The 22,669-nt window shown below is 47.4% G+C and overlaps 1 protein-coding gene and 1 long non-coding RNA gene across 4 annotated transcripts in view; one reads left to right on the plus strand and one right to left on the minus strand.

Annotated features, from left to right (window-relative positions):
• The window catches only part of LOC124107339 (uncharacterized), a 53,849-nt gene that overhangs the window by 29,532 nt on the left and 1,648 nt on the right, over positions 1 to 22,669 (plus strand). The gene's annotated exons all lie outside the window — the stretch shown is intronic.
• Positions 1,694 to 7,508, minus strand: Rabggta (Rab geranylgeranyltransferase subunit alpha). Of its 3 annotated transcripts, none has more exons than XM_046465265.2 (17): positions 7,434 to 7,508; positions 7,086 to 7,141; positions 6,810 to 6,920; positions 6,327 to 6,451; positions 5,950 to 6,137; positions 5,511 to 5,714; positions 5,100 to 5,183; positions 4,933 to 5,015; positions 4,739 to 4,840; positions 4,528 to 4,633; positions 4,386 to 4,437; positions 4,128 to 4,216; positions 3,902 to 3,990; positions 3,693 to 3,809; positions 2,916 to 3,029; positions 2,568 to 2,655; positions 1,694 to 1,919 (listed from the first exon to the last, which is right to left on the minus strand). In XM_046465265.2, exons 2-17 carry the CDS (start codon positions 7,086 to 7,088, stop codon positions 1,771 to 1,773), a joined length of 1,704 nt encoding a protein of 567 aa, XP_046321221.1. In that variant the 5' UTR covers positions 7,089 to 7,141; positions 7,434 to 7,508; the 3' UTR covers positions 1,694 to 1,770. The 3 variants fall into 3 exon arrangements, with proteins under 3 accessions (XP_046321221.1, XP_058441803.1, XP_046321222.1); XM_058585820.1 differs by having other exon boundaries at positions 7,086 to 7,209; positions 7,434 to 7,451; XM_046465266.2 differs by lacking the exon at positions 7,434 to 7,508 and adding an exon at positions 7,287 to 7,385.

Consider the following 22,669-nt stretch of genomic DNA (forward strand, 5'->3'; position numbering starts at 1 on the left):
TCATCCTGGAATTCTTCCTGGGAATCCAGACCAACCGGCTCCAGGCACCTACCTGTGTGCTTCCTAGCTCCACCCCTAGCTCTGAGAGAAACACCTGAGATGCCAGGGAGACAACCTCAAGGCAGACGCACTAGGCATCTTCAAGGAGGCTTTCCTTGGGTCCTACTCTCATGCTCAGCAGCTAGGAGTCCCTTCTCTTCAACCCACTGGTGTTCCAGCTCTGTCTATGAGCCACTGAACAGAAGATAATGAAAACAGGGTTGCCAAAAAAGACAAGGAAACGGACTTGAAGAGAGGGTGCTGATGTATCAGGAAGGGAGAACTGGGGACAGAGACTCCAGCTGGAGGGGAGCCCCACACCGACTTTCTTGTCCAACGGCAAGCCCCAGCACCTGGCAAGGGTCTGTGGCACCTTCTAACTCTCAGCACATACACTGGTGGAAATAAAAATTCTAGGCAGTGTGAGGCAGGTCAGCCAAAGGGCTTCATCGTGGGGCTGTCTGAATACCACTTATGGTACAGGAAGGGGTGAGGCCCTGTATGGCTTGATGTGTGTGAGCACATGTGGGCCCAGGCAGATCCCAGAGAACCAGGAAAATGCCTTTGTCACACTCTCCCTTGTTTCAATCAATCTTTCTCTTTCTCTACCCAGCCAGGTTTGACTGGGTGCCCTAACCCTGAGCCACTCCCCCTCTCCTCCTTCCTGGAGGCTTGGTGCCTCAGGGTTTTCAGTCTGGACAAGGTGTAGGGGACAGGAAGAGGGAAAACCACAGAAACAGACACTCAGTTCAGTATCTCAGGGAGCTGAGGCCAAGACTTTGCCCAACCATTTCATGTACTTTTTTCATTGATATAGAAAAAACAAGGCTGGTAGATGACTTTGGCTCCAGCACCTCAGAGCTCAGCAACTTTGGGCAAGTCTTAACAGCAGTTTCCTCATTAGTACAAATGGGTATAATCATCCTCACCCCTGAGAGTTTGTGAGGATCAAATGGGATCAAGTATTTCTAAAGGTTTTTCAACTGTGAGACACTGTTCATGGGGACCGATACTATTGCTACAACAAGGTGGAGAAAGGGAATTCTGACTTGCTCCTCCTGGAACATGGAACACTGGAGACTTCTCAGTTGAGGTGAATGAGAGCCAGGGAAGAGAGGAGAGCATCTGAAAGGGGCAGGTGTCATGGGGGAAACTCTCTTCCAGCTAGAGAGACATTTTTCCCTCTTGGTATCAGGGATTGAATTCAGGGGTGCTTAACCACTGAGCCACATCCCCAGCCCTTTAAAAATATTTTAATTAGAGACAGAGTCTTGCCAAGTTTCTCAGGCCTCACTAAGTTGCTGAGACTAACTTTGAACTACGATCCTCCTGCCTCAGCCTTCCAAGCAACTGGGAATACAGGTGTGTGCCACCATGCCCAGCCAGTTAGAGAGACTTACAGTTGTTTTGTGGTTTTCCCAGTTCCTATCCCAATCTGGAACCTAGGCCCAAACCCAATTACAAAACCAGAAGATAAGCTTAAATCCAGACCTGTCTTCTGTGCCCAACACTGGTTTTGCTTCTCTGTAACAGGGAATAACAGTGTAGATCATTAAATGAAAGCAGACACACCCCAAGTCTCTTCCTTTTCTTTTTCCAGAATATGTGGCAGTAGTAATGATAGTAGTAACACAGAAGCGGCAGTGACAGCAGCTCAGCAGCCTGAAGGGGCCTCTCCATTCTTTATTCAGTCCCAATAAGTTAAAGGGCAAAGGTGTAGGGCAGGGCCTCTTAGGTGAGGATGCTGCTAACTGAAGGCAGCAATTCAGCCAGGTGCTCCAAGACACCCCCCTCTTCGCATAGTGGGTTGCCCTCCAAGTTGAGAAGGACTAGCCTGGGGCAGGAGGCAAGAGGCTGGAGTGCTGCAGGTTGCTGGAGGCCTTGGGTGGAGAGTCAAGGAAAGTTCAGCAGGTTTCCCCAGATCTGTCTACTACTTGGCACCCTTGAGAGCTGGCAACTGCTGCCTGGAAGCCTGTTTGATGGGAATGTCCCTTGGAGGGAGTAAGGCTCAAGGCAGGGCTGCAAACACCTGCCCATAGTGGCTGGGCAGGAAGCACATGAAGCTGGCTGGGGGTGGTTCCAGAGCAGTGGTGGAGACTATGGCAAAGAAGAAAACTAACCTGATACAAAGAGGCATTCACTGTTCAGCAATGACCAAGTGCTGCCAAGTGGAAATAAGGTCAAAGGTTGCTCTAACTTCCAATTTTTAAAAGAGGAGTCAGTCTTAGATTTTTTAAAAAATATGCAATTTCCTGGTTTTTATAACACTGTGTGGTCCCCAGGAACCACCTTCAGGTTGCCCGTTTGTGAACTCTGGTTTGAGGAAGTCACTTACCCTCTACAAAACTCCACTGATGCAAGTTAATGATAGCTCCAGACAACCCCAGGCTATCATCTCCCCTCAGCTCACACTGCCAGAGCCTCTGTCTCCCGCCCGTCTCAGTCTGGTACTCTGTCTATGTCTGCGGTCTGTCCCTCCACAGTGTCCTCCTTACTCTACACTATCAGCAAGGGAGCCAAAAGGATACGGTTGTTGCACAGTAAAAGTTCCTGCAGCCGGGGCAAGTTGGTAATGCCATCCAGGGACTCTATGGCGTTATCGTTTGCCTGCAGCACCTGGGGAGCAGGAAGGCACAAGATTGAGTGGGCAGTTGTCAGCCTGGGGCTTGCACAAGCAATACAAGAGCCCAGGGTGATCAGCTTACAGTACATGGAAGGGTTCATGAGGTCAGGCTGGGTGATAGACTGGGGGAGGGCAACTGGTCACCTGTAGGGACGGGAAGGTCCTGGACATCTCTGTAGCACAGGCAGACTTCTGAGTTGGAGGAATGGAAAAAGGACCACACAGAATAGCAAGGGAAGAATGAATGTTTTACCTCAAGGCAACGCAGAGCAGCCAGGGCAGGGGGCAGGGTTCGGAGACGATTATGTGACAGGTCAAGATGGGTAACCAAAAGCAGCTGTTCCAGATGGCAGAGCACTGTCAGATCCTAGGAGTGTGAAAGGTATGAGATACCCAGCAAGACTGGGGGGAGGGTCCTCAGCTTCTTGCCCTCTGTGCCCTATACAGGCCCCTGGGGAAGTTGCTGAGGAGAGGATGATAGCATGTGGGAAGGTTGCCTTGCAGCCGGTGGGACATACAACAGACAGTGAGTACTAAGGGTGGGGTGACCAGTGGGAGTGAATAGAAGAGGAAGACTAAAGTGTGGAAGGGACAGAGGACAGTGAGGGTGCCAGGGTGACTGCTGAGTCAGCAAGAAGGGCTTGTCAAGAGGAGAGGTAGGCTTCAGGGATGTTATAGGAAGACTGGTAAGGACTAGAAAAGGGAAAGTGGAGCCTAGAAACGATTTGAACTTTTATGTTCTAGGGTCTGCTTCAGGGTGAGAAGCACGGGATACATAGCAGGGTGGGTCAAGGGTCACTCTGGAGGCAGAATGATATGACCAGTCTGGTGGAAGGAGCAGCAAGAGGCCCTGGTAACTCAGGATTTGAAACTGGGAGGTGTGAAGAAAATAGGCCAAGTGACAGAAAGCATGGACTCAAGGAAAAGGCTAGAAGGATGATGGATTCAATCTGGGTAGGGAAGATATATCCAGAATATGGTAAGGCCAGTGGGTAGGGGCCTAGCAGAGGGCACATACAGCAGCACATACCTTGTGAGCCAGGTGTAGCACGCGTACATCGGCATACTCCATCTTGAGCACACTGTTCTCTAGCAAGAATTTGCTGCGCAGGTCGTCCAGGTAGGCTGCTCGCATAGGGTCTACAGCCTGGTGGGAATGCAGCAGGCAGGTAAGTAAGTCAGCTGCTTTCCTCCTGCCTACTGGTCTTCCCCTGGCCAGTTCCCCCAGGCCCAACTTGCCTTGAGGGTTTGGAAGTACTGCAGTGTCTCCTTCTCATACAAGAGGGGGTCCAGTGCCCGCATCAGCAGAATGATGGTAAGCAGGCACCCTGAGGAAAGGTCAGAGAAACGGAGGAGTTCCTCTGGATCCTCCTCTGTTCCCATCCTCTTGAGACCATTCCTGCTTTCCCCAGGGGGCTTTCTTAGATGGGTTCTGGGGAACAGACTCTCAGGGAATGTGCCTCACATTTATTCTCAGGCTCCAGCTCCTGCAGCTCCTTACAGGATTTGAGCTCAGATTGTAGCACTGTGGACTTCTCCACTGACAGCTCACACCTGAGGGAGGGCAGGGTGGGAAAGGGATGATACCCATAGTCCTGGGATACGGGTCATCCCCAGCATTCAGTCTGAGAACATCTCCCCCAGGCCCAAGACTTTTGCCCCCAACAGCCTGATGCCCAGAGCCCAGAACCCCTATCCTATCTGTGTGCTTTCAGGTCATCACCTAAACAGTTGCTCATCAGTGGCTGAGTCCCGGTACCAGCCCTCTTGGCGGCCTGAGGGAAAGGGGAGTTAGCAGAAGATACCCATGAGAGGGGGAGAGGGGTGAGGACTGCTGAAAGGGGCAGGGGTGCAGGTTGCGTTACCTTTTAAAAGCACACACTCCTTCTGAGCATCGCCTGCTGTCCAAATGACACGAAATGTATGTTGGGGCAACTGGTCATTGAGGGAGGCAGTGGGCAGGTCACAGAGCTGGGAGCATTGGGTCAAGGAAATGCCCTAGCCTTACCACTTTTCAGATTATCCCACCCAGCTGTCTCCCAAGTCCTCATTTCTTCCCCACCAATCCTGGGATACCCAGACGTGGCTGGGTCGGTTTCTGCCATCTGGGGTCCTCCACTCCACAATCAGGGGTGACTCATCAACCATGAGTAGCAAGGTCTCTGTACTGGAGCCTACCTGGCACAAGGGACAAAAAAAAGACCCATCAGCCCCAACAGCACCAGGCTCATAATCCCTCGATATTCTCCAGCAAAAGTCACAAGACTCACTAGGAGGGGCCGAGAGAAGGACACAGTCAGGCAGGCCTCATCTCGGCTCACATGCAGGCAGTGCAGCGCATCCTGGGGGTCAGCTGGGGAGAGACAGCTTCAGGTCTCCATAATCTTATTCCATTCCTTCCAAACCCAAACACTCAGTCTCTTCCCCCATTGCTCACCTCGGCCCAGAAGCCAGCGGTGATAGAACCAAGCACTCTGGTCATTGGGGTCAGTGAAGAAGGCATTCTGCACCAGCTCCAGCTCTGTGGGGCCAGAGAGGCATGGAGCTGTGAGTATGCTGGTGGGCTCCTGGCCACCGCACCAACCCACACACATCTTGAAACATCTCCAGTCCTGTCTCATATATGCCTTGGCCATCCATGGGGCTTCACATGTCAGTTTTATTTTCCCCATTGGACACCTGAGCTCCTTACAGCCAGGGACTAAGTGTTATGCATCTCCAAAGACAGGCATGAAGTAGGTCCTCAATCACCCAAGTTTACTAAGGTACAGGAATAGGGCCAGGCAGGCATCAGGGCTGGAAGGGTAGCACTGCAGAATACTTGCCAGAATCCCCTGGCCTTGCTTACCTTTGAGCAGCACATCTTCAGGGAGGCGCCCCCGTGGGCCAGAGTCTGGCTGGGGGTGCAGCTGGGGCAAGAGGCAAGAACGGTAATGCCAGGAGGAGTAGTTGGAGAAGTTTCGGGTGATGAGGCTGTCAGTGAAGGCTAGCTCCTCTGCAGGGGGCACAGCTGCCTGTGCAGCCACAAACCGCCGATAATCCCAGCAGTGAACTAGAGGGGATGGTAGTGACAGCATATCTCAGGAGCAGGGTAAAGAGTAGTTATCTCACTGGTACCTCCAGAGTTCCGTCAGAGACCCCTAGAAACACCTTGATGGATTCCACTGAGGATGCATTTGACTCCATCACCCTTTTTACCACCAGCAACTTCCCACTCCACCATGGGCCTTACTGAGGCTCCAATACCAGGATGTGAGGGTTGTGGGAACAGAATCTTTTGCACTTACAGTTCCGTTCATCGACTTCAAGAAAGCGGGCACATAATTCCAGTTCCCGGGCCCAGTTGGGCTCAGGCAGGCGGCCTAGCAGCCAGCAGCGGTGGTGCCAGGTGCCATAGGACTTAGGGTTCACACGTAGGCAGCTCTCCAGGAAGCCCAGTTCTGCCTTCACCAGAGCAGCCAACTCCTCGGGGGACCTACATACGGAGGGAAAGGAAAATCAGGGCCCTCTAACACCCAATCTCAGCTTAACCCTCACTTTCTGCTTCCACTCCCTTCCCCCATCTCTAAACACACCACTGCCCCACTCCTCCTCCAACCCCTGACCCAGGCAGGAAAAGGTCAGGGTTAGGGAAATCTTCATGGGACTTTGAGCCCTGACATACTTCTGGGTCTCCAGCTGCTGGAACACCTCTCGTCGACAATTCCAGAGGGTAGCAAAGTCAGGATTGGCTCCCAGAATCTGGCTTGTCAGTTCCAGTACTGACTCATCTAGCTCTCCAGCCTGGCGCTGAGAAGACATGTTTCAGGGTCAGAGGTTCTCCAACCACAGGGCTAAATGATATAACTTGAAACTACAAAATATTCTGTAAATCCCACACTATACAACAGGTACTATGCAAAAAGCTTTGCAGGTATTCTCTCATTTAATCTACACAACTATTCTTGTGCAGTGGGTGCAATTATTAGCTCCACTTTACAGATGAGTAAATTGAGGCCCAAAGAGATTCAGCAAACTTGCCCAAGGTCACACTGTAAGCGATAGAACCTAGATTTGGATCCAGGCAGTTTGGCTCTAAAGCCCAGCTCTTGGCCTCTGTGAATGCTAAGGGGCCTCCTGGAGTCGGAGCCATCTCTGAGAACCCCACCTTCTGGAAGACAGCTTGGGTGGCTGACTGGTAGAGTTTCAGCTTTTGCTCCCTCTCTAGCCTTTTGGCCTCCGCCTGCTCTTCTGACGTCTTCACCTTCAGGCGCCCGTGCTACAGGGAAGGGAAGGTTGGAAGAATGCAGGTTGCCTTGCAGGGGCCGACCCAATAGAACCCCCTAATGGAGAGTCCAAAGTTCCTATGGGGCAAAGGAAGCAGAGTCTCACGGGACGAGGGCGTGGGCCTGAAGAGGTGAGGGGCTGGGCTCAGGGTTCTCACCATGGTGCCGGCTCAGCGTTCAGGGCAGGGGAGGGGTCCAGGGGTAGCACCGAAGTCTGGGGAGAGAGGTGTCAATCACGGGTCCCCGCCCCCAATAGCTCCGCCCTCAGGTGTCCGCCGGAAGCTGCACGCGGGATTGGGCGGAGACCCTCAGGGTGGTAAAGGACCTGGGCAAGCACTGTGCGTCCAGGAGGAGCTCACCAGGACTGGGATCTCCACCCGCGCAGCCCTTTCCACAGCCCGATCCACCGGGGCCGCAGCCCAAGTCGTGGCACCTGAGCACTAGGGACGACTGCACGCCTGCCCCCACGGCTCCCAGGCACCCCCGCCCCCTGCGGGCGGACCCACCTGCGCTGGGAGGAGACGCTGGGGACCCGGAGCTGCGGCGCTGGCCACCGAGCCAGTAGGGTGGCTAGAGCGGCGTCACTCCGCGGCTCACTAAGGCGCAGCGCCCTCTACAGGACCGGGTGGGGGCCCGTGGTGGAGAAGGCCAGATCGTGAGGCTCCTCTGAGGGCCCTGGGGTGTAAGAGTGCGCACGCGCGGCCACAGCATATGTGTCAAGTGTGTTGGGACGGCTATTCCAGTTAGCGACCCAAACTTATGTCTGGTTGAAGAGGTTTCTCCAACAACCGGAAACCCACACCCTTACAACTCCACTGACCGTAATTACTGTGGCTACACCGGCCACCTCCCAATTGTCAGATCTAACGGATGGAGTTTCCTGCCCGTATCTTCCCTGTCCTCTGACTGACACCACTCACTGCCTTCTTTCTGCCTGATGCCCCTTTCCTGCTTCTTTACTTTTGCCTCTTTCTTTTCATCAGTTCAGTTTTTTTGAAATGTTGGCGATATCTGGTTCTCAGTGTTTTTCTTTTTTCTTTTTTTTTTTAAAAGAGAGAGTGAGAGAGACAAGAGAATTTTTTAATATTTATTTATATTTTTTTAGTTTTCGGCGGACACAACATCTTTGTTTGTATGTGGTGCTGAGGATCGAACCTGGGCCGCACGCATGCCAGCCGAGCGCGCTACCGCTTGAGCCACATCTCCAGCCCCTCTCAGTGTTTTTCATTGCACACATTGTTCCAGGGTTAACACATCCAAGTCTTGTTCAACGAGGGATAAAGTTAGAGTTCCCCAGAGCTCTGTACTTGGCCCACAGATCTTCTGACCCTACACTTTCTCTGGGTGACTTCATCAACTTTCATGGTTTTAATTACTACCTGTAAGGTGATGACACCCAAATTTTTATCTCCAGCCCAGATGTCTTATGAACCTTAATAATAAATGTATTCATATATATGTATACATACATTTTCAAAAGCCTATTGGATATCACCTGGGTGCCGCAGAGGTATCTCAAACTCTAGAAGTCAAAAGGTATCATTGTTCCCCATGTATCTTGTCAGGATATTGGCTTCATGTTTCCTATGGTAAACAATAATACTATTCCTTCCCCCATTTCTTTTTTTTTTTTAATATATATATATATTTTTTGGTTGTAGATGGACACAATACCTTTATTTTATTTGTTTGCTTTTATGTTGTGCCGGGCATCCAACCCAGTGCCTCACACATGCTGGCAAGTGCTCTACCACTGAGCCACAATCCTCCCCCCTCCCCATTTCTTAATCTCTTTTGAATACTTACTTTCTCCATTCCTGCTGCCACTAGAACTGTTGAGTCTTTTTGTCCTTTACCATCTCTGCCCTGTACCCTCTATCATCAGTTCATCCTTTGTGCTGCTTGAACATTCTTTTTGAAATGGAGATTCAGTGTCACATATCTGCCTAGCCCTCAGTGGCTCTTGACAGTTTCTAGGACAGAATTTTATTTATTTATTTATTTAGGTACTGGGGATTGAACTCAGGGGCAGTTGACCACTGAGCTACATCCCCAGCCCAATTTTGTATTTTATTTAGAGACAGGGTCTCACTGAGTTGCTTAGTGCCTTGCTTTTGCTGAGGCTGGCTTTGAACTCACCATCATCCTGGGTCAGCCTCCTGAGCTGCTGGGATTACAGGCATTTGCCACCATGCCTGGCTCCTTTTTAATATTTTATTTAGAGACAGAGTCTCACTGAGTTGCTTAGGGCCTTGCTTTTGCTGATGCTAGCTTTGAACTCACAATCCTCCTGCCTCAGCCTCCTGAGCTGCTGGTTCAGGACAGAATTTGAATCTTTCAGCATATCCGGCATTTTGGCATTTAGCCCCTGACCCCATGTCCAACTGATTTAATCAGCTTTTGCATTCCTGACTAAACCTGACTATACCTGACAAGAACAACTTAGAGAAGGTACTTTATTTGGGTTGCATGGTTTCAGAGGTCTCAGTCCGTAGATGGTTGACTCCATTGCTCAGGGCCCAAGATGAGGCAGCGCATCATGGGGGAAAGGCCCAGAGGAGGAGAGCTGCTCAGCTGCTCATGGAAGGGCCAGGAAGCAAAGGGAGGGGAGGGACCTTAGAAAAGATGCACCCTTCCAGGGCACACCCCCACTGATCCAACTCCTCCAGCCATGCCTCACCTGCCTATAGTCACCTCTCAGTCCATTCAAACTAGTATGGACTAATTAGGTTACAGCTGTTCCTGTTAAAATCCTTCATCTTAGCTTATAGAACCTCTTGCAGTTGCCCAAATATGTTAATCTGTTTCCTCTTCTTCCCTGTCATTACTCCTTGTCCAGGTATTGGGGATGGAACCTGGGGTGCTCTACCTCTGAGCTATACCCCAGACCTTTTAATTCTTATTTTGAGATAGGGTCTTTCTAAATTGCTGAGTCTGGCCTCAAAGTTGTGATCCACTGGCCTCAAACTCCCAAGTCTCTGGGATTACAGGCAGAGGCCACTATACCATGGCGTTTCCTCTTCTTGACTCTTCTTCTTCCGTACCCTTCCCTTGTCAAGCTAACTACTATTCATCTTTAAGATTTAAAACAAGAGTGACCACAGGAAATTTGAAATACCCCAGTCAGATTCGATAGACTTTCAAGTGCTGTCAAATGCTCCTTTACCTACTACAAGTTTTGGTTTATGCACCAGTGTCTCCAATCAGATCAAAATTTCCTAGAGGACAAGTCTTGGTATAGTCTCTCTCATATCTGCCTCAGTTTTTTTTCTTTTCTTTCTTTCTTTCTTTTCTTTTTTTTTTTTGTATCAGGGATCGAACTCATGGGCACTTAACCACTGAGCCACATCCTCAGCCCTTTTTATTTTTATTTTCAGACAGAGTTTCACTAAATGGCTAGCCTCAGACTTGCAATCCTCCTGCTCAGCCTTCCAAGTCTCTGGGATTACAGGCCTACACCACCAGGCCCAGCAATCCTATCATATCTATAAGACACTTTGCTCATTTGTTATTAAAAATGAAATGCAATGACTGGAATTTGCTCCATAAATTCAAGAAACAATTATAAGTCACATCCTATAAATTGTTGCTTTGTTTTGGTTGTTGTTCTAGAGATTAAACCTAGGGGCAGTTTACCACTGAATTACATCCCCAGCCCTTCTTGCTTTTTTATTTTGAGACAGGGTCTTCCTAAATTGCCTAAGGCCTTGCTAAAATCCTGAGGCTGGCTTTGAACTTGCAGTCCTCCTGCCTCACTCTCCTGAGCTGCTGGAATTATAGGCTTGCCTCATCACACCTCGCTGACCTCAGTTCTTGGTAATTAATTAGATGAACAAAATACCACATTGTGAAGGCTAGTATGGCTGGGTCCAACAATGTGTGTGGTTGGCATTCAAGGATCAGGAGGACATTCATGAGGCCTTGACCAATGCAGGAGGGTTTCCTAATAGAATCTTTTTTTTTTAATTTTTTTTAGTTGTAGTTGGACATAAAACCTTTATTTTATTCATGTATTTTTTATGTGGTGCTGAGGATCGAACCCAGGGCCCACACGTGCTGGATATATATATATATATATATATATATATATATATATATATATATTCACTTTTTAGTTGTAGTTGGACACAATACCTTTATTTATTTATCTTTATGTGGTGCTGAGGATCAAACTCAGGGCCTCACATGTGCTAGGCGAGTGCTCTACCGCTGAGCTACAACCCCAGCCCCTAAATATTTATATTTCTTATATACCTCTCTCAGACCCTGGAAATGTATGTAAAGTGTTCAGTGTAGACTTTGTCCTTTCCGAACTTGTAACAAGTTAAAGAGGAAAAGAGACAATTTCCCTGGCCTGGTGTACTTATAGTCCTAATGAGTAAGGACTTACTCAACTTATTATTCTTGTGCCAGGCACTGGGATGGGAGCTTTGTGAATACTAGGTGTGTGTATACATTCAGGACACATGTGGGAGGCAGCAGCAGAGTGGTTAAGAACATAGACTCTGGAGCTGACTGCCTGGTAATAAATCCTGGCTTGTGAGTACCAGCTATGTGACTTGGGGGGCAAGTATTTAACCTGTGAGTTTCATCTGTGTCTAAATTTCTTCAGCAGTGTCATAGGGAAGATATTACTTAGCTGCTTGAGTTGAAATTACGATTAATCTATATAAAGTGCTTAGAATAATAACTGAATTGAGTAGCAGGCTCAGTAAATAACAATAGTAGCTGTAATTATTATTATTTCTAATCTTCATAACAAACATGCAAGGAAACTGAGGTTTGAAAAGATTAAGTAACTTGCTGTGGGCCACTCAAGTAGTAAGTAGCCAAATGGGACCTGTGTCTGGTCTAGTTCAGTCCTCCCACTTCACCAGCTGCTTTGAATTTTATCTATCACCTGTTCTTACTTCCTGCTCTATATACACTCATAGGAACATCGTGCATGGAACATAGATACCCACAGGTGCAGGTTTGCCAGATACAGTGTTACATCATAGTCACTAAGGGAGGAGGAAGGGGATGGACAAAGGCTGAGGTAAGCATGAAATATTTCTTAGTGATTAGCAATCTTGAAACTACAGAGGTTGAGTCAGGCAGGCTTAAGAGAGGAAGTGAGTCTCATGAAAAAAATTTGAATTAAAAAAGGTAGGGCCTGGGTTTTGGAAAGAGAGGGCAGGAAGGGCTTTCAGGCATGTATATGACGTGAAGGTGGGGGAGAGAAAGCCAGACAGACTTAATTGGCTGGCAGAGAGGTGCTAAGCCAGGTGCCTCTTTGGATAAGAGTAATGGAATTAATGATAAGACTCTTGCTTGAAGGCAAAACGAGATTCCAGAAGTTATATCTGGCCTCCTCTGTGAGATAAGTGGGAATCACGCAGGTGTCTGAGGGCCACAATCTGAATGATTGGAGGAAGAAGTTTTACTGTACTCTGTAGAGACAGGAACAAGCTATGATTGTCAATAAGCCCCAGACTGCTTATTTAATGCATTCATTATGGATGGGAAGCAGGTGTTACGTTCCATATCTTACACTGAGGAAACAATGCATGCAGTTGGTTCACAGAGGTTACATAGCTTGCCCAAAGTAGAATAGCTGGGAGGAAACATGGCCAGAATTCAAACCAAAGCCTGGGTGTTCACTGCGTAGGTGAGAATGGTCATTGTCAAAGGCCTAGACTTGAACTTTTTGAGCCCTGGAACCCTGGTGTTTGTTCACATCTGCTAATCTTTTCTCTCCTTCTGCCTCCAACATGCACATGCACACACACTGCCTATGACCCTGAGCAGAGACCAGAGATGGTTTGTAGGGAGAAAAGGGTTGATGAGCCCTAGGTCAGGTCCCAGTCAAAGTGGGATAGCAGACATGGATGGTGTGAAGGCAGCAGGAATAAGTAGGAGGCAGATACTGATGCTATCACTGGGCCCTGTGTAGCTTGTGGCATTGTGTGTATTCATTCAGTTGCTTGATACTTAGCATCATAGTTTGGTGTCACAGTGTGCCAGTGGCTGCCAGGGATCTAGTGCTGGACAAAAAAAATACTGTCTTCTTGACCTTCTGATCCACTGCAGCCCTGTCCCATAGAATTTTTTTTTTTATTTGTTCTTTTAGGTATACAAGACAGTAGAGTGTATTTTGACATATTATACATACATGGAGTTTAACTTCCCATTCTTGTGGTTATACATTAAGTGGAGTTACACTGGTCATGTACTCATATATGAACATAAGAAAGTTATGTCCGATTCATTCTATGTCTTTCCTATTCCCATCCCCTCTCCCTGCCCTCATTCCCCTTTGTCTAATCCAAAGTACCTCTATTTTTTCCCTAGCTCCATCCCCTTTATTGTGAGTTAGCATCCTTCATTTCAGAGAGAAGATTCAGCCTTTGTTTTTTGGGATTAGCTTATTTCACTTAGCAGGATAGTTTCCAAGTTCATCCATTTACTGGCAAATGCCATAATTTCATTCTTCTTTATGGTTGAGTAATATTCCATCATATTATATATATATATATATATCATGTATATCATATATATATCACATTTTTCTTTATCCATTCATCTGTTGAAGGGTACCTAGGTTGGTTCCATAGTTTGCTATTGTGAATTGAGCTTTTATGAACATTGATTGTGGCCAAGTCACTATAGTATGTTGATTTTAAGTCCTTTGGGTATATGCTGAGGAGTGGGATAACTGGGTCAAACGGTGGTTCCATTCCAAGTTTTCTGAGGAATCTCCACACTGCTTTCCAGAGTGGTTGTACCAATTTGCAGTCCCACTAGCAATGTATGAGTGTACCTCTTTCTCCACATTCCTGCCAACATTTATTTTTACTTGTATTCTTGATAATTGCCATTCTGCCTGGAGTGAAGTGAAATCTCAATGTAAGTTTTAATTTGCATTTTCTAATTGCTAGAGATGTTGAACACTTTTTCATATATTTGTTGATAGATCCTATTCAATAGAATTTTTTAAAAAATTGGGGTGGGGGTACTAGGGATTGAACTCAGGGGCACTCAACCACTGAGTCACATCCCCAGCCCTATTTTGTATTTTATTTAGAGACAGGGTCTCGTTGAGTTGCTTAGCACCTTGCTTTTGCTAAGGCTGGCTTTGGACTCCCGATCCTCCTGTCTCAGCCTCCCTGAGTGGCTGGGATTATAGGCTTGTGCCACTGTGTCTGGCTCAATAGAACTTTTTTTGACAATTGAAAAAACGCTCATCATTCGTACCATTCAATACAGTTACCATTAGCTCCATGTGGCTGCTGAGATCTTGAAAAGTGGTTAGTACAACTGAGGAATTAAATTTTTAATTCTGTTTAATTTTAATTAATTTAAATTCAAAGATCCACCTGAGGCTTGTGGCAAGAATTAGGCAGGACAAATCTCATGGGTGAGCTATGTCAGCTGGAGTAGGACAGAAGGAGCCCCTTGTCTGGACTCAGGTTGAGTTGTAAGGCCCTTTTCCTAGATCTGGTGATATGTAATGGTTTACAGTTTTCTTTTAAACTTCAGATGCTTATTTTATTCTTCCTGTAAAGTTTATTAATGAAGAATAGCATACATAAATATTAAAATGCACAAATTATAAACATACAGCTCTGATCCTCCTATTTTAAAATTCTCCCAATCACAGGGGTGGGTAGAGGTTAGTGGGGGAACTGAAAACACAAAGGGTGGAGGTGAATGTGGGGAAAAGGCTAGAAAACCTTCTCTTTGGGGATGTTTAGGACCTGGAATCAGATCTGAGTCCTTATGGCCAGGAGGGGTTGGGTGTGCATTGAGGGCAGAACTTTTTTTTTTTTTTTTCCTGGTACTGGGGATTGAACCCAGGGGTGCTTTACCACTGAGGCACATCCCCAACTCTATTTATTTAGTGGTGCTGGGGAATCAAACCCAAGGCTTTCCGCATGCTAGGCACATGCTCTGCTGCTGAACCACATCCCCAGTCCCTTGTTTTTTTATGTTTAGGCAAGGTCTTACTAAATTGCTTAGGGCCTCATTAGATTGCTGAGACTGGCCTTGAATTTGAAATCCTCTTGCCTCAGCCTCCCAAGTCACTGGGATTACAGGCATGTGCCACCATACTTGGCAAAAAGAACTTTCTGAGGACTCATAGGCAGGATTAGGTAGTAGGTGGGACTGAGATATAGGGACAAAGGCAGCTCTGAGTTAGGATGTAAAGCTGAGAGAATGAGGATCTGTGGTTTCCACAGAGGTCTTAGAATGCAGTGCGGGGAGACAGGGTTGTGTAAGAAGAGAAAAACCTACTTCTAACCTGTTCAGTTTGATGTGGCGATGTCCCGAGGCAGCAAGAAATACTTGCCTGGAGAGAGGCTGAGAGGTCAGGGCAGAAGAGGTTGGCGTGGGTGTCAGGCATGCACAGGTAGTCATTACCCACCCCCCAGGCAGGGAATGGGCATTGGGGGGAGGGAAGAAGCAGCTTTGGTAGAGTCATCGCAAGGGCAGGACTAAGGGTGCAGGTAGAGGAGTCTCAATGGGGGAGCAAGGAGAGAAGTGCACAATGAAGTAAGAAAGAGAGCTGCAGTGTTCCCAAAGCCATTATTAAAGAGACAGAATAATGACTAACTGCTTTACAGCCATTATGACTAGAAACTGACACGTGCTCAGAGATGATAGACCTTGGAGCCCAGGCTGTCAGATTCCTGGATGCTATAGTCTTGCTCAGATTCTTTATAGCCTGGCCTTGCACACTGCACTCTGTCCGAGATGGCCAAGGCAGGGAGTGTGGGAGTAAGTGAGGAAGGAAGCTCAGGAGGCTCCTGGGGAGCTGGGGTGGACCGGCTACAGAACCACCTCCCACCTCCTAGGGGAAGGAGTCAACAAGGGGAGGGAATTCTGGCCTGATGTAGCTCAGCCGGTTTCAAGGGACTGGTGTTTAGACAAGACATTTGGATGAAGAGGAACCCTGGGGGCACCCTGGGGACTTGAGGATAAATCAAATGTTGGGAATTCTGACACTCAGCAGAAGTCATGCTAATGGAAATGAGAGAAATATCTGCTGGTTGGTGCAAACCTGTAATCCCAGCTACTCTGCAGGCTGGGCAGAAGGATCATGAATTCAAGGCCAGCCTTGGCAACTTAACAAAATTCTGTCTCAAAAGAAAAGAAAAAAAAAAATGCATCTGGGAATGTAGCTAAGTGGTAGAACACCCCTGGGTCCAATTTTCAGTACTGAAAAAAAAAAAAAAAAAAAGTAGGGGGAACTCTGAAGAGGCTTACACAGGAATAGAATTGAGCAGAAATAGAATCAGATTTTTTGCTCCTCATTGTCTGCACAAGAGCAAATGTGTGGGAGGTGGAACAACACTAACCGGTAAAGAAAGGGAGATTGTGGCTGGCACAGGGTTGGTAGGAGCAGACTCTATGATTTGCTTGCCAGAAGCACTAACATGACTGAGCTGCACTGAGGGACCTTCAGTACCCAGAATGATGGAGGTTCCAAACTCAGTGACAGTCAGACCCCATTGGGAGTGTGGCCCATTTGAGAGGGCCAGGAAGGAGAAATTAGGGTGGTCAGGAGAGCCCATAACCAAAGAGAGGAAAGGGAGATGCTGAATCAAAAGTGAAGGCTCAACAGGCAGGTGATAATAGTCTTCAAACTCCTGGAACAGAAAGTACACTGATTCTGTGTATCTTGAAAGAAAAAACAAAGACAAGTAAGTGGATATAGCCTTATTATGGAGGACTTTCTAATAAATAAGGCTGCCCAAAGGTAGAATGGGCCTTAATAAGTGGTAGTGAGCTCGCCATCATGGGAGGCAATCATGCAAGTGTCAATCACTTTGTGAGAATATATTAGAGAACATTCAAGGACCAGAGTCTACTACCCTGAAGTTCTATAAGATTCTTGATCCTTGGGATATACCAGGGAACTAGAGTGACTGAGAGCCCAAGAAAATGCTCCATACTACCTATTTCCCCAGGGTCCTGGGGTTCCTTGGGCACTTGGATTCTTTCTGTCCTCCCTGCACCAATTCCTTTTGAATCAGGCTGGGAAAATTCCTCACTGGCCAGTGATGCTACTCTGCATACTTCCTGACTGGGGTAGGGGAGGAAAAAGGCTGACCAGTGATAGGGGAGGGAAATTTCCCAGGGCAGGACCTAAAAGACAGGAAGGCCACAGAGGGAAAGTCCCCATAATGGGACATTCTGTTCCACCCAGGGTGCGGTGGGTGCTGACTCAGGTTGGCATCTCTGCAGAAAGAGAGGAAGGAAAAGCAACAAGGTGATGGGACTGAAAATCTGGAAAAACTTCTTGAGCCAGAACTGGATCCTCTGTCGCATGAGCCAGGCAATGCATGGTGGTTGATGAAGATGACATATTGGCTTAAAATTGCCCAGAGCACTGGTGGGGCTGGAAGTGTGGCCAAGAAGCATACTACTTTCAGTGTTGTGCCAGGGCCACTACACAATTTGAGGGGGCATCATCACAGTCTACAATGTTAGTGCCAGGAAGCAGAAGCTCTGAAGTTCTGTGCCCAGTGAGAAACAGGAAGGAGGACCTGATCCCCTGGGGGAGTCGCATTCACCCATTCCACAACAGTGAGTGCCTGCCCCTTCCTTGGACCTGCACTAGGCATAGCGGCTATGGCAGTGAGCCAAACACTGACTCAGTACTTGACCTCACAGAGCTTCTGACCTAAAGCAGTGCTTTCCAATATAAATTTCTTAATGACAGAAATAATCAGATAAGCAAATGTGATCTCAGAGAGGTATGTGGTGCTGGGTGAGCATCTAATGAGGAGTACATAGACTTCCTAGAGGAAATAAATCCAGGGCTGGGTTGCAGGTGAGGAGGAGCAGCCCTGGTTTGGGGCTCTGTTGCACACCTCTTTTGTGCCTCTCAGCACCAGTCCTGTGGTACCTGCCTTCCAGCTCATCATGGGGTGCAGCATCCACTTTCACCCTGCTATGAACCACCCAGGTTGCATTTGACTGCATTTCCCTTCACTAGAAAGGTGCCAGCACCATGATTGCTGCTTCATTTAAACATTTATGTAATTCAGCTAGTTCATTATCAAAATGACAATGGCTAGGCGCCAGCACAGCTCCAAATATAGCAGAGACCAACATAGATAGATAAGGTCCCTGCTCTTAGAAAGCTTACATTCTAGTTGGAGAGACAAACCCTGTAGAAGTCAATATACCTGCCTGATGGTTTCATAAGCATTCTGGGGAAAATTGAGCTATGTATTGAGACAGAGCTGGTGGCAGTGGTGGAAGCTAAAAAAGAATGAATGAATGATGAGCTGCAGAGGCCAGAGTAAGACAGGCTGCACCCCACTGGGCTGGGGTAAGGGATTAGGGGTGGGGGGTGGATCTCAGATCCCAAGGCAAGGAGTGTGGGTTAGGTGAATCAGGCAGGGTTGGGCATACTCTGGTCCTCACAGCCAGGCCTTTGGGCACAGGAGGGAGTAGATAGGGAGTGGTGCAGATGCTCAGAATTCAGTGTAAAGGAGACTGCCTGGAATTGCTGACGGGAGCAACGCTGTGCACCCAATCATGACTCAGGTTTGACCTCTGCTTCTGGCAAATGACACGGGTGGAGGAGGATAAGAAGGATCTGCAGTTGTCCAAAGAGCCACCATGGCTCTCGTAGCTGACAGCCCTGTAAGGAGGTCCTCTCCAAACTCCAAACCTCTCAGTAAGGGGCATTAGGCTGAGGTTCAGCATGTGAGGTCCAGGCTAAGGACTAATGGATAGTAGAAGTTACTGAGTCTTCAGGGGATTAGTACTCAGGTGCAGATGTTGCCACAGGCTGCCCAACCCACCAGCCCTCAGGGAGGGAAAGCGGAGCCCTCACCAATGGGTCCCAGTGGGAGCTCAGCCATAGTCTGGTGGCTTGGCACTGTTCAGTTCTGTGCTGCAGGGGTCAAAGTTTCTGTGTGAGGAAGGTGGCCACAGCATAGTGGGGGATAAAGGGTCTAAGACCCAGCCCTGTCCTGGGGTTGGGGTACTTATTCTTATTTAGGGAATGGAGGACATTTAGCTCTAATACTAGTCAAGGCCCAAGTGAACATCATAGAAAGAGGTTCCCCAGAAAAGTAAAAGCAAGGGTACAAGAAACCAGGAGAAGCTTCTAGAAGCTTGAGATGGGCCTGTGGGATGAATCTGGCAGGCAGAAAAGGGGAGGGGCCTGAGAAGGAGGAATGAGTGGTATTACAGAGATCAAAATAACTCAAGCAAAGGTACAGAGAAAAGGAAGTGTGGTTGAATTCAGGCAAGGGCAGGACTGAATTTGGCTGGGAAGTCCTCAGGCTGAGTAAACTTTGAATACTTTCACCATCTGCCCTTCCCCAACACTCCCTCTGCACAAAATAAAAGGTCCTCCAAAGCCATAGCCAAGCAAAAATCGAAGCAGCAGAACCAGCTTGGTACAGGGGAAAGAACTTGGGCATATTTAGTCGAATCCAGACTCTTCTTTTGTAAGGACCTACAATCCTGGACAAGTTTCCCACCTTTTCTTAATTTACCCAAAGTTGGGACAAGTTACTCAACTTTTCTTTAAAAGATAAGCCTCAGTTTTCTTATCTATTTAAAAGTACTTACTTCATAGGGTAGATGGGAAAATTAAGATTTAGGTGAGTGTTTTGGTCATTGCAGGCGCTTAATAAACATATAAATTCTCTCAGCCTTTATAACACCAGGCACCTCTGCCATGTTAAAGCCACAGGGAGGGAAGGCGGAGCCCTCACCAGTGGGTCCCAGTGGGAGCTCAGCCACAGTCTGGTGGCTTGGCACTGTTCAGTTCTGTGCTGCAGGGGTCAAAGTTTCTGTGTGAGGAAGGTGGCCACAGCATAGTGGGGTATATGTTGTCAGTGCTCCCCCTTTTTTTTTAAATATCTTTTTAGTTGTAGATGGACAAAATACCTTTATTTTATTTGTTTATTTTTATGTGGTGCTGAGGATTGAATCCAGTGCCTCACGCATGCTAGGCAAGCACTCTACCACTGAGCCATAACTCCAGATCAGTGCTCCCTCTTGAAGAAGTCCCTATAGGTGTGCTCAGGATGCTTAGGCCATGTCTGCTCTGGCTTTGTTTCTTCTGCAACTACCTCTTTGAGGAGGGGAGCCAAGACCTCACTTAATGGCGCATGCATCTTGTATTGGTACTTGCTAACAGAAATTGCACAAAGCTGTCTCCACTTCTTCTTTCCCAGCATTCCTCACAGACTTCTCCATTTCCAAGGACCTAAGGAAGAATCTTCTCCTAGTGATTCCTCATTATCAAGTTAAGCACAGGCTACTTCCAGTTCCTCTTCACTCCTGGCCTTCAAGTACAGGCAGTCCTTCTATTCCTCCACCTCACTCCAAGCTGAGCCTGTCCCTGGGTCCTGGCTGGAACAACTCTTCACCCCTGATAAGTGGTCCCTTGCTGAGTGGCCTGGGTGCTTCGGAGGAGAGGGCAGTGGAGAGTACATCACACTGAGAACTGCAGACCTCTTGATACAAAACAGCTCTGGCCAAACCCTGAACTAAGAGACTTGACCAGACTCTAGCATGGGTTTTAGCAGCATAAGGCCATGTCCCTAGGATGTCAGTAGCCCCCTACCCCACCAAAGTGCCTGCTTGAGAAAACTCAGTGCTGCCAGGAAAATTTACTATATGTTCTAGTCTGTACCTTATGCTAGACCCCTGACCTTCCTGTTCTTAGATCATCTATTAAAATGGGCTTAGGTTTCTTTTTTTCTCTTTCTTTCCCTAACAGCAATAGGGATTATTTATTTATTCATTCATTTTGGGGGAGTACCAGGGTACCAGGGATTGAACTCAGGGTCACTCAAGCACTGAGCCACATCCCCAGCTCTATTTTGTATTTTGTTTAGAGACAGAGTCTCACTGGGTTGCTTAGTGCCTCACTTTTGCTGAGACTGGCTTTGAACTTGCTATCCTCCTGTCTCAGCCTCCCAAGCCACTGGGATTACAAGCATGTACCACCATAGCAATAGGAATTAAACTCAGGGGTGCTATATCACTGGGCTATATCCTCAGCCCTTTTTACTTTGAGACAGTCTCACTAAATTGCTGAGGCTGGCCTCCAACTGTGATCTTTCTGCCTCAACCTCCTGATTGACTGGGATTTCAGGCATGCACCATGGAGCTAGATATATAGTTGCAAATATGTATCTCTTACAAGCAGAAGCATCTCTCAAGGACCTAAGAGCCCTTTCTTTGAAATGTTATCATCAAAAAGGAAATGGTGGGCTGGAGATGTGGCTCAAGCGGTAACACGCTCGCCTGGCATGCGCGGGGCGCTGGGTTCGATCCTCAGCACCACATAAAAATAAAATAAAGATGTTGTGTTTGCCGAAAATTGAAAAATAAATATTAAAAAAATTAAAAAAAGGAAATGGCCTGTTTCTCCATTTCTTCAAGGTGAGAATCCTAATTTAGATAACTGATAACACAACTAGCCTAACCATACTGACTGACTGTATTGCGCCTCTGCTCACTCCCCACTCCCCCATCCTTTTAAATCACCAAAGTCACCTCTGCACTAATCAGAATGGAGCTCAACTCTTTCTCCTACTATCACCAGATGCTGAATAAAATCTATTTTCACTCTTTAAAATTAACATTCAAATGTTTTTATCTTTGATACTTCCTGGTAGAAAAATCTAGACTGTCCCTCTCTTTAACCTCTGCCTAGTCCTGGGGTGAATCTTCCTCTTCAGCTCAATGTAGGTATGATCTGTGGGTGAGAACACCCACAGGTGTGTATTTGTTGGGGATCTGACAAACCAATGTCAGGCAGGGAATCAGGACAGACTGAGATGGATGAGGACACTCTTGGCCACCTGGAGACAGGAGCTGAGGCAGAGGTAGGTTTGACAGAGAAAGGCAAGGATAAAGGCTACGCTTGGTGGCCCACTCCTGTAATCCCAGAAGCTTGGGAGGCTGAGGCAGGAGGATCACAAATTCAAAGTCAGCCTCAGCAACTTAGAGAGGCCCTAAGCAACTCAGTGAGTTCCTGTATCTAAATAAAATACAAAAAAAGGTCTGGGGATATGACTCAGTGGTTAAGTGTCCCTGGGTTAAAAAAAAAAAAAAGGCAGAGATAAGAATTGCTGTAACTCCCTGTAGACGGTGAAACTTGATAGGAAAGGGTTGTGTGCAGCCTAGGGTAGATCCTGGGGGTTGTGACCCCTCCTGCTTCTCTGAGTCCCTACCCTGAAGTGTTTGTCTCCTGATGGTAGCAGAAAGGTCTTGGAGAACTAACCTTTGTTTTACAGTCTTGCTTATACGTGTCCACTCTTTCCTGCCCAGAGCTGGGCACTGAAGAGTAGCAACAAATACCAGTTGACTAAGAGATGGAAGTTTAGAGAAAAGATTCCAGTGGAGGAGTCAGTTGGGAATGTTAGTAGTAGCTAGCAATAAGCAGTGTAATCATGGCAAGGTCACAAGTGTTCTTATATTAGGGTCTTCTTTAAACTACTTTCAAAGTAGATGAGAAAGCAAAGGGTGGTAGTTAATTTGTAGAAAATAAGCAGAAGCAAAGGAGCTAATGGGAAAATATATGTCAAAAGAAAAGGATTCATGGGACTATCTCTTGACAGGCTGCAATGATGCTGATGTGAAGCTAGGAGTTATGGTTATCAGTATCTCCATTGGTCTCAGTAAGAAGAGTCCTTTAGTAGCACAGCTGCACTAAAGTAACTTTTGACCAGCTACTGATCCCAGTGCCCATATTAACATGGGACTGACTGGTAGA

Source organism: Marmota monax, unplaced genomic scaffold, assembly GCF_021218885.2.
Source record: "Marmota monax isolate L192 unplaced genomic scaffold, Marmota_monax_Labrador192_F-V1.1 WCK01_AAM20220418_F8-fsc00079, whole genome shotgun sequence".
Classification (NCBI taxonomy): domain Eukaryota; kingdom Metazoa; phylum Chordata; class Mammalia; order Rodentia; family Sciuridae; genus Marmota; species Marmota monax.